At 41.9% G+C, this 10,776-nt stretch overlaps 1 protein-coding gene across 1 annotated transcript in view; it reads left to right on the top strand.

Moving 5' to 3' along the window:
- The first annotated feature begins 5,737 nt into the window (after positions 1–5,737).
- Positions 5,738–10,776, top strand: part of ACSL3 (acyl-CoA synthetase long chain family member 3) — a 48,580-nt gene continuing 43,541 nt past the window's right edge. Inside the window, exon 1 of the mRNA XM_007956517.2 lies at positions 5,738–6,145. Coding sequence (XP_007954708.1) covers positions 5,771–6,145 — 375 coding nt within the window. The 5' untranslated portion in view covers positions 5,738–5,770. The remainder of the gene's footprint in view (positions 6,146–10,776) is intronic.

The raw sequence follows: 10,776 nt of genomic DNA, 5'->3' as shown, positions 1-10,776 counted from the left end.
AATCTTCTATCCATTTATATAATGACATTGTTTGTTGATCCAGTTGTGAGGATTTTCGTTTTCTTTATGTTGAGGCATAATCCATACAGAATACTGTAGTCTTTAACTTTCTTCAGTAAGTGTGTCACCTCCACTTTCAGGAGTAGTATCCATATGTAATATCCATACACCTACAAGGAAGACCCATTAATGTGACTAATATTCAAATTTATGTACCAACCACCAAAGCCAAAGATGAGGAAATTGAAGATTTTTATCAACTTCTGCACTCTGAAATTGACCGAACATGTAACCAGGATGTGTTAATTATCACTGGTGACTGGAATGCAAAAGTAGGAAACAAAGACCAATCACTGGTAGTTGGAAAATTTGGCCATGATGACAGAAATAATGCTGGAACTTGTAGAATTTTTCAAGGCCAACGACTTATTCATTGCAAACACCTTTTTTCAACAACACAAACGGTGGCTGTACATGTGGAGTTCACCAGATGGAACACACAGGAATCAGATTGACTACATCTGTGGCAAGAGGAGATGGAGTAACTCAATATCTTCAGCCAAAACCAGGCCAGGTGCTGATTGTGGAACAGACCATCAACTGCTCATATACAAGTTCAACTTGAAGTTAAAGACAATGAAAACAAGTCCAAGAGAGCCAAAATATGATCTAGAATATATCCCTCCTGAATTTAGAGACCCTTTAAAGAAGAGATTTGATGCATTGAACACCAGTGACCGGAAACCAGATGAATTGTAGGATGACATCAAGAGATCGTTCATGAAGAAAGCAAGAAGTCACTAAAAAGACAACAAAAGGAGAGAAGACCAAAATGGACGTCAGAGACTCTGAAACTTGCCCTTGAGTGGAGAGTAGCTAAAGCAAATGGAAGAAATGATAAGATAAAAGAGCTGAATCGAAGATTTCAAAGAGCAGCTTGAACAGACAAAGCCAATTACTATAAGGAAATGTGCCAAGACCTGGAGTTAGAAAACCAAAAGGGAAGAACATGCTCGGCATTTCTCAATCCTAAAGAATTGAGGAAAAAATTTAAGCCTCAAGTTGCAATATTGAAAGATTCTAATGGCAAAATATTGAATGATGCAGGGAACATCAAAAGAAGATGGAAGGGATACACAGAGTCACTGTACCAAAAAGAACTGGTAGATCTTCATCCATTCCAGGAGGTGGCATATGATCTAAAACCAATGATACTGAAGGAGGAAGTCGAAGCTGCATTGAAGGAACTGACGAAAAGCAAGGCTCTGGGAATGGACAGAATACCCATTGAGATATTTCAACAAACGGATGCCCCCTGGAGGCACTCACTCGGTTATGCCAAGAGATTTGGAAGACAGCTACCTAGCCAACTGACTGGAAGAGATCCATATTTGTACCCATTCCAAAGAAAGGTGATCCCGCAGAATGTGGAAATTACAGAACAATATCATTAATATTGCATGCAAGTAAGATCTTACTGAAGATAATTCAGAAACGTTTGCAGCAGTATATTGACAGAGAACTTCCAGAGGTTCAAGCTGGATTCAGAAGAGGACGTGGAACAAGGGATATCATAGCTGTTGTCAGATGGTTCTTGGCTCAAGGCAAAGAATACCAGAAAGATGTTTACTTGTGTTTTATTGACTATGCAAAGGCATTTGATTGTGTGGATCTTGACAAATTATGGATAACAAATTATACATGGGGTCGCTGTGGGTCGGAATTGACTTGACGGCAGCTAACAACAACAACAACTTTTGGTCATGTGGTCAAAGGATATCATGCAGCTATCAACACCCATAGAAGCAGTAGTCAAGAATTTAAATGATGTATTGCACTGGGCAAATCTACTGCAAAAGACCTTTGTAAAGTATTAAACAACAAAGATGTCACTTTAAGGACCAAGATGTGCCTGCCCTAAGCCGTGGTATTCTCAGTCTTCTCATACGAATGAGAAAGCTAGACAATGATTAAGGAAGACCAAAGAAGAATTGATGCTTTTGAATTATAGCATTGAAAGAATATTGACTATGCCATGGACTTGAAGAAGAATGAACAAATCTGTCTTGGAAGAAGTACATCCAGAGTGCTCTTCAGCAGAGAGGATGATGAGACTTGTCTTATGTACTTTGTACATGTTATTAGGAGGGAGCAGTCCCTGTGGAAGGACATCATGCTTGGTAAAGTAGAGGGTCAGTGAAAAAGACGAAGACCCTTAATGAGATAGATTGACATAGTAGCTAGAAACATAGCAACGAAAGTGAGGGTGGCACAGGCCTTGACAGTGTTTCCTTCTATTGTTTATAGTGTCGCTCTGAGTCAAAAGTGCCTCGACATCACCTGACATTAACTCTAACACTAGCTGTAAGTGCCTTTGGGCATGATATGCTTGAAATTGGGTTTTTGTGATAATGAAATGAGGCAATATGAAAAGCTTCATGCACAGTGCTTGTATGGTTGGTTCTCAGAATAATTTCCCATGTTTTGCAAGCTTGATGAAAAGTTTAGGCACATTTAATGCCAGCAAATACAGATTCCTTTATGCCCATTACTGTGCAAATCAATTTATATTTCATCAGAGATAAAATGCTGTGTGTGTATATGTATGCAGTTTGCAGATAGAACATTATATAGTATTAGTACATGCTTGAGTGTTGTAGGCTGAAAAGAAGAAACAGAAGGAACTCAGTTGCGAGGTGCGCAGTATTAACTGAGAAATGGTTTGTGGACTGTCAAACTTTCTGGGGCACTTTCTCTTCACATCTCTCTGTCCTGGCACACTCCCTCTCTTGCCAGTGAGTTTGTGGGAGCATTTCCGGTGTTGGGGTTCTCCATACCTCTGAAGCCGAACTCTTAGAATGCTTTTTCATGATTAGGTGGGTAGGGTAGGTGGGCCATAAAAGACTGACTATATTAGGTGTGACTATAATAGGTTCATTGAGCTCTTTCTTCCTTTGGATGTCGACAGATGTGTTAGATTCTGCAAGTAACTCTCGTTTTCCACCAACTCTGGAAATTAAATTTTGTTTTCTCCTGCCCTTGAATGATCTCATTCTCTAGCCTGCCTTTGCCGCCCCTTCTGCATGATCATAACCTGTACCTTGACGTGACAAGCGCAGTCTCTCCATCATTCCAGTGTCAGGCATTTTACTCAGACAGCACTACATGTTTTCAGCTCATTACTGTCTGTCTATCTATCTATTCACTCACTCAGTCACTCAGACTAACTAACTAACTATTTGGGTGAAAGTTTACAGAGCAAATTCATTTTCAGTACAGCAGCTCACATGCACTTTGTCTCATGACATCGACTGTAATTTATCCCAGTGCAACAGCTTCCCTCCCACTTCTTCCCGATAGTTACCTCTTCCCTGTGTCCATCCCTCCATTGCATTCCTGCCCCCTCAGCTGTCTCCCTGTGCATAAATCATACTTTTTATTACCTTAACTTCACTAATACATTAAATGAACCTAGGATCTATTTCTGTTGATTATGCTGTCCCCTTTTCCGGGGTCCCTGGGTGGTGCAGATGATCAGCACTGTTGGTTGTTAACTGAATGGTTGGAGATCTGAGTCCACTCAGAGGTGCATTGGAAGAAAGGCCTGGTACTCCTAAAAAATTACCTGTTGGAGACCCTGTGAAGCACAGTTTGCTTGGGTACACTTGGGGTCACCGTGAGTCAGAATTGACTCACAGCCACTGTGTTCTTTGAAATCTCCTTCGCACAAACCCTTTTCCTCCTCCTGACCTTCCCTTTTCAACGTAAAATTTCCTCATCGGCCATTTTACTCACTTCCTTGAAAACAGCCTCAGTTCTTTTGTCTCCCCTGCCCCTGTGCTCTGGTCCTGCTCTGGCCAGACCCCTTCCCTGGTTAATTCGGCACTCTGCTTGTTCCACACTTGTGCCCTGGTGAGTGAGCTTGGCCGGGGACACACATAGCCCACTTGATTTTTATCATGAATATGGAGTCATTAGTTTGCTTAAGTTTTGTTTCTTCAGAAATTGTATTATTACGTAATTATCAAACAAGCTCTTTCTTCCTCAAAAAGGTGCATGGCCCCCTATCCCCCATCTTGCCTTCCTTGTAACTCTCTTCAGATATCATGTGCCCGAGACCCTCTCCCTGGCCACCCATATAAGAGAGCGCCTTCCAGTTCTGCCCCAGCCACCTTCTGTTTCTCTTACCTGGGTTAGTTTTCCTCCTGGCATTCATGGCCACCTGGTGCTGCAGACGTGCTTTTTCTCTACTCCCAACTGTTTCTCTTACCTGGGTTAGTTTTCCTTGTGGCATTCATCGCCACCTGGTGTGCAGACATGCTTTTTCTCCACTCCCAAAGATTTGTGGTCGTTAAGATTGTGTCAGCCTGGCTGGGCTGTGGTTTTTCTTACCTGGGTTCGTTTTCCTCATGGCATTCATCGCCACCTGGTGCTGCAGACATGCTTTTTCTCCACTCCCAATGACGTGTGGTCGCTAAGGGTGTGTCAACCTGGCTGGGCTGGTTTCGAGTACTCGGCAGCTGGAGGCAGTTATCCCCATGATGAGACTGGACTCAACTCTGGTGAAATCTGGTGTGAGTAGCTACATACCTGCCTTCAGAATATATAGCCTGCTTCCAGTGTATATGGAGAAGCTTTGAGAAAGGTCCCTAGCTTTTAGTACATTTGGATCTACATTTGGCCAAGTCTTCATCTCCAGTCCCTGGACTTGAACCTGCCTGCTGCCTTGTCTGCCAGTCTTGGAATTGTTCTGGACTTGAATCAGTGGCCTGCCGTGTTGCTTGTCGTTCTTGGGATTGTGCCATTTTACCTGTTGACCTTGGGTTTGACAGCCTCAGCAGCCAATAGCTGTGTGAGTCAGAAAGAAGCCTGTAAGCCCCAGTGGGCTGGGAGCAAGAAGCAGAGCTGAAGCCCGAGGCTGAGGGACCTTCACCCACCCCATAGAGCTGGCACTCTCAACTTAGACTGCTAGCCGCTTATGCTGTAAGAGAATGAATTCCTCTTTGTTAAAGCCATCCGCTTTTATTTCTGTTATAGCAGCACTTGGGAACCAAGACAACTTTGTAGATTCCATGAGAGCAGACACTTAGACTTGTGTTTACTGTTACATTCCCAATACTTAGAACAATATCTGGCAAGTAGTTGATTCTCTGTAAACTTGGTGAATGCAGCGTATAAAATGAGCAAAGCTTACTGGCTTCTTATCTTACAGTCTAACCTGCTTAAATCGAAAAATACTTAATTCCACAATAGGAAATGGATCTCATGTTATCTGACAACTCCGAATTTTGCTTGCTGCATAGCATGAGACTGGGGCTCACTGGGAAAGAACGCCTTGATTATGTGGCTGCTGGCTACCGGCCTGAGAGAGGAGAATGAGGCAGATAGGCAGAGTACTTGCCATTGCTAACACACCGAGGCACCGAAGGACAGGAAGCGGATACGTTCCTGGCCGCTGTTGTTTTGGCTCTCCTGCACTGGGAAATGCTTGTGGATACTTGGGGTTAGCTTGGGAAGACTTTCTGTTTACAGTGTGACACAGCAGCGAACCAGTCTCTGGTTAATAAGCCTCGCACAAACGAGGGTCTTAGAAATGTCAAGAGTGGACAGGCCATGGTAGGGGCCAGTGTACTAGGTGCTGCCCCTTGAGTTTTCTATCTAATATGGAAAAGTTTTCTTTGCAGTTAATTAAAAATGATTTAAAACATATTTTTCTTTTTCTTCCTTCTAGATTCTTACTGAAATCTGTTAATTCGACTTTCTGAGCACTATGAATAACCACGTGTCTTCAAAACCATCTACAATGAAGTTAAAGCACACCATCAACCCCATTCTTTTATATTTCATACACTTTATAATAGCACTTTATACTATTTTAACATACATTCCATTTTATTTCTTGTCTGCATCAAGACGAAAATCAAACCAAATTAAAGCAAAACCTATAAATTCAGAACCGGAGTCTGCGTATAGATCTGTGAACAGTCTGGGTGGTTTGGCTTCAGTATTGTACCCTGGATGTGACACGCTAGACAAAGTGTTTGCATACGCAAAAAACAAATTTAAGGACAAAAGGCTTCTGGGAACCCGTGAAATTTTAAATGAGGAAGATGAAGTGCAACCAAATGGAAAAATTTTTAAAAAGGTAAGTTGCTCTTCAGTTGTCTTTGAATTTCTTCTGATTAAAATGCACTCTTAAGGATTGGTGCCGGAGCAGGCACAGTCTGCTGCTTCTGGAATTTGCTGATGTTGCAGGAGAAGCAGGGAAGGAAGGAGACGACTGTGCTTGAATCTCTCTCCGGCACACTGGCACGGGCTTGTTCTGCATTTGCAGAAAGACAGGGCGGTCCCCCAGGTGTGGCGTACTTCTGAGCCTGGGTGCCTTCCAGGCTTGGAGGAGGATGACCAGAGCAGGATGAAGCGTGGCCTTTGGTTGTTCCAGAAGGCTGTGTGCTTGAGCTGCTCCAGGGTTTGTGATACGGCCTGCTGTCATGTGGGTCATTAAATAAAAAAACCAAACTCACTGCCATTGAGTCGATTCTGACTCATAGAAACAACCCCCCCCCCCCATAGAGTTTCCAAGGCTGTAAATCTTTGGGGAAATAGACCCATCTTTCTTCCGTGGAGCAGCTAGTGGGTTCCAACTACCAACCTCTGGGTTAGCAGCCAAATGTCTTAATCATTGTACCACCAGAGCGCCTTAATGTGTGGTGGGTGACAGTGGGTGTCTAGTGTCTTAGTACTTTGGTTATGGCAATTGCATGGTTTTAAAAATCATCTTTCCACATGCATAAAAGAATGGGCCCTTGTTAATTTGAAACTGGAGATGAAGCTCCTAGAGGCAGGATAACATAGTGGCTAAGAGCCTGGACTGTAGACCCAGATTGTGGGTTTGGATCTTGGCTTTGTCACATAACTAGCAGTGTGCTCTTGGAAAAGTTAGTGAATAAATGTGCTTTAGTTTCTTTATCCATCATATAGACTTTGGCACTTACTAGCATTTATTATGAGCGATGCTGTTTTCAAGAGCTTTACATGGATTAACTTACTTAAGACTTACAAGGACAGAGTCCTGGTGGCACAGTGGTTAAGCACTTGCCAGCTAACTGAAATGTCTACAATTTGAACCTACCAGCTGCTCCATGGGAGAGAGATGCGACAGTCTGCTTCCATAAAGATGCCTAAACCCATTGCCGTTGAGTTGTTCTGATTCGTAGTGACCATATAGAACAGAATAGAACTGTCCCATAGGGTTTCCAGAGCTGGAAATTGGTACGGAAGCAGACTGCCTCATCTTTCTCCCACAGAGTGGATGGTGAGTTCTAACTGCTGATCTTTCAGGTGGTTGGCAATCACTTTAACTACTGCACCACCAGGGCTCCTTCTGTAAAGATACAGCCTTGGAAACCGTATGGGACAGTTCTACTCTGTCCTTTAGGGTCACTGAGTTGGAATTGACTACTACAGTGGGTTAAGACTTACACTACTCTGTGAGTTTCTGTTTTTTATAGAAACTCACAGGGCTATTGCTGAATAGATGATAGCACTGAGGCCTAGATAGGTTAGGTAACTTATTCAAGGACAGTACAGCTGGAAGTGGTGAAGCTGGGGCTCGAATTCAGCCTTTTGGCTCCAGGGCCTATACTTCTCAAGTAACCATAGTTGAGAGGGTTGTTAAAAGGATTACTTGAATGTGTGTACATAGGAGGGGTTAATACAGATAGGAGGGGTCACTATGAGCTGGAAACGACTCGACAGCAGTGAGTTTGGTTTTAATGTGCTTCTTCACAGTTTTTGGCATGTAATATAAATGCTCTAGGTTTTTTTTTTTTTTAATTGTATTACTATTACGGGAATTCAAGGGGGAAAATTACATTAGTGAATACAAAGATCATGGAGTAGTGAGACCCTGTGAAGGATAGTAAGTGTGGAAATGGCACAAAAGTGCTGTTTCTGAACTGGCACATGACTCTTACAAGTGGTTCTTGATCTAGTAGGTAAAAATTGAAAACCGTCTGTTTAGTGGCAGTAAGATGAGCTGTAGTTGATTGACAGTTGGTTAGATTATGGGTTTAATCCCTGTGTAGACCAGGTTGATTTTTCTCATCCTCCTTTCCCAGCTACATCCTGACTCCAACCTTTTTTTTTAAACTAGTGAAGGAACCCTCAGATCTCGCAGACTCCACGTCAGTTACAACCCAGAGCTCCTGCTGCCGTTTGCCGGCCAGGGCTTGTTGCTGAGCCTGGGAATGGCCCATTGATCTTGCCACTTCCATGAAAATTCCATCCTCCGCTTTGCTCTGAACATAGTGGAGATGGTAAGCAAATTAATGGCTGACTCCAGGACTCTGTGAACATTTCTCACATTTAAGTAGGAAGATCTTAGGTCTTGTTTGGCCTGGAACAGTCCTGTTCTTCTGACAGCTATGAGTGATACTCACATACAGTCTCTTGATTTGGATAAATTGTGTGGGCACCTTTTATCCCATTATTGCTGGAATTCAGCGGGAGAAACTACATTAGTGAATACAGAGACATCCTGAAGTAGTGCAGCTGGAGGAGGGTAAATTTAGAAATGTGTGGAAATGCTGTTCCTGGACTGGACATGTGACTTTCTTATAAATAGTTCTTGAAGCTCCGCTAGGTGCTTTGCTGACTTTGTTTTACACTTACATGATTTTTTCCCTTAACGGCTAGCTGGAATAAATAGGATGTTTTAAGAAGTTGAGGTTTAAGCATGTTTATTGTTCTCTAGCCTGTAGATGGTAATTTGTAAAACGTTTTACCAAAATGAAGCTTGCGTTTGTCATTAGTTGATCTCTTGTAAGGCACACCATTTTTGAGTCTGCGAGAACAAAGCCTGATTACGTTCTTAAGTCCTAAATCTTTCCACTCTTCTGTCTTCTGTATTATAGCAAGCTTATCTAAATCAGTCATTTTGGTCTTTTTGATCAAATTTTAATTCAAAGTTTGGGTTCTAATCATACATAACAGAAGTCCTGTTGTGGCAGAACTTTTCCCCAGTATCCTGTACACACTGTATGTGTATTTGCTATATGTGTATCTTTCAATCACTGTTCCGTATAGTGACAGTGTATAATCAGTAATACCACTATTCTTTCACTTGTGGTCTAATCACATGTAACAGAAGTCCTATAATGTATGGCAGAACTTTCCCCCAGTATCCCATACACACTGTATGTATTTGCTGTATGTGTATCTTTCAGTCACTCTTCTGTATAGTGACAGTGTATAATGAGTAATACCATTATTCTTTCATTTGTGGTCTAATCACATATAACAGAAGTCCTATACTATGGGGCAGAACTTTCCCCCAGTATTCCGTACACACTGTGTGTTTTTGCTGTATGTGTATCTTTCAATCACTGTTCCATATAGTGACAATGTATAATGAGTATACACTATTCAGTCCTCGCAGGAGCAAACTAGATCTAGGTAAGAGAAAAGGAGAAAGGTTTATGTGGGGAATATGGAGTTCCTTTTTGATTAAGTATCAGTATAATTAGGAAAAAATAAAATTCCAAGGCAACCATAGTTCTCTAACTGGCATAACATCATTAGAATGGACACAGGGAAAAGGGGTGTATGTGTGTTTGTTTGTGTCTTGCTTCTTTTTCTTAATCTCCTATCTTGACTATTGGTGCCTTTGCATTTGATAAATATCACTTATTTACAAAGCAGGGAAGTTTTCAGCCCAAATAGGGAAGTTAAAAAGTAAGAAAAGCTGTTTTTAGTCAGCAACTTATTCTGGCTATAGTATGTTACTATGTGGTTTTATTCAGCACTGAGATTTTTGGATTTCCATATGCCAGAAGGGCTGTCTACCTGAGTCTGCATTGGTGGCTGGTCAGATTTTGTTCTGAAGGTTTTCTGTACACTGACTTAGGAAACTTATTATATCTTATAAGGGTCATTGGGAAAGTGAAAATGATTTTCAGTTTTTTTTAAATGTTTATTGTGATTTGGACAAAACTTTACAAAGAAAATTCGTTTTCCATGCACCAGTTCATGGACATTGTTTCAGAACATTGATTGCAGTCCCTGTAATATAACATCTCTCTTCCTGCTTCCTCCTGTAGTTACCTCTACCCTGTGTCCCTCTTTCAGGTGCATCCATGCCCCCTGAGCTATCTTGATTTTCAGGTTTTAGGTGTCATAAGTGAAGCTAATACAGTTTTTGTTAGCCTTACTCAAGAAGGTGTGCAGTACTGCTGGTTAGCTAAGGCTTTCATTTCTGTTGGTCCTGTGTTGCAACTGTGGCAGTGGTCTGCAGACTGCAGAGTAAGTATCTCAGCTGCATGTGCAACAGCTAGAATATCTCCCCTTGGTTTCTTCTTATACGCACTGTATTACAGCAGGAGCAGCATCTGCTGTGATGGGACATTGCACAACTGACCGGAGATACCCGAGCGGAGGCGCTTAGGCAGGGGGCCTCTGACAGTGGTGTCAGCTAGCAATCCAGACCTCAGAAGGGAGGTCGTAAGACTGTTTGTGATGAAGTGTATCTTAATTTAATAGTTTCCCTTTTGAAGATAATCTTTAATTGAAACAGAAGGCTAATGATGATGCAATACCTAAGTGACTGTCCTGTTTTGGGGGGTGGGCAGGACTTTCTGCTGTAAACCTGGATTATTAGATTAACCTCAGCATGTATCTGATGTGGTTCAGAGACTCTCAAAAGATTTATCTCAAATGAATGAACTCTGAAGCTTTGTTTTCTTCTTACCCTTAAAGTCTATTTTTTTTTTTTTTTTT

The sequence above is a fragment of the Orycteropus afer genome, unplaced genomic scaffold (genome assembly GCF_000298275.1).
Source record: "Orycteropus afer afer isolate SDZICR_OR568_19922 unplaced genomic scaffold, OryAfe1.0 scaffold00002, whole genome shotgun sequence".
NCBI lineage: Eukaryota > Metazoa > Chordata > Mammalia > Tubulidentata > Orycteropodidae > Orycteropus > Orycteropus afer.
This window is presented reverse-complemented; position numbering and strand designations above follow the sequence as displayed.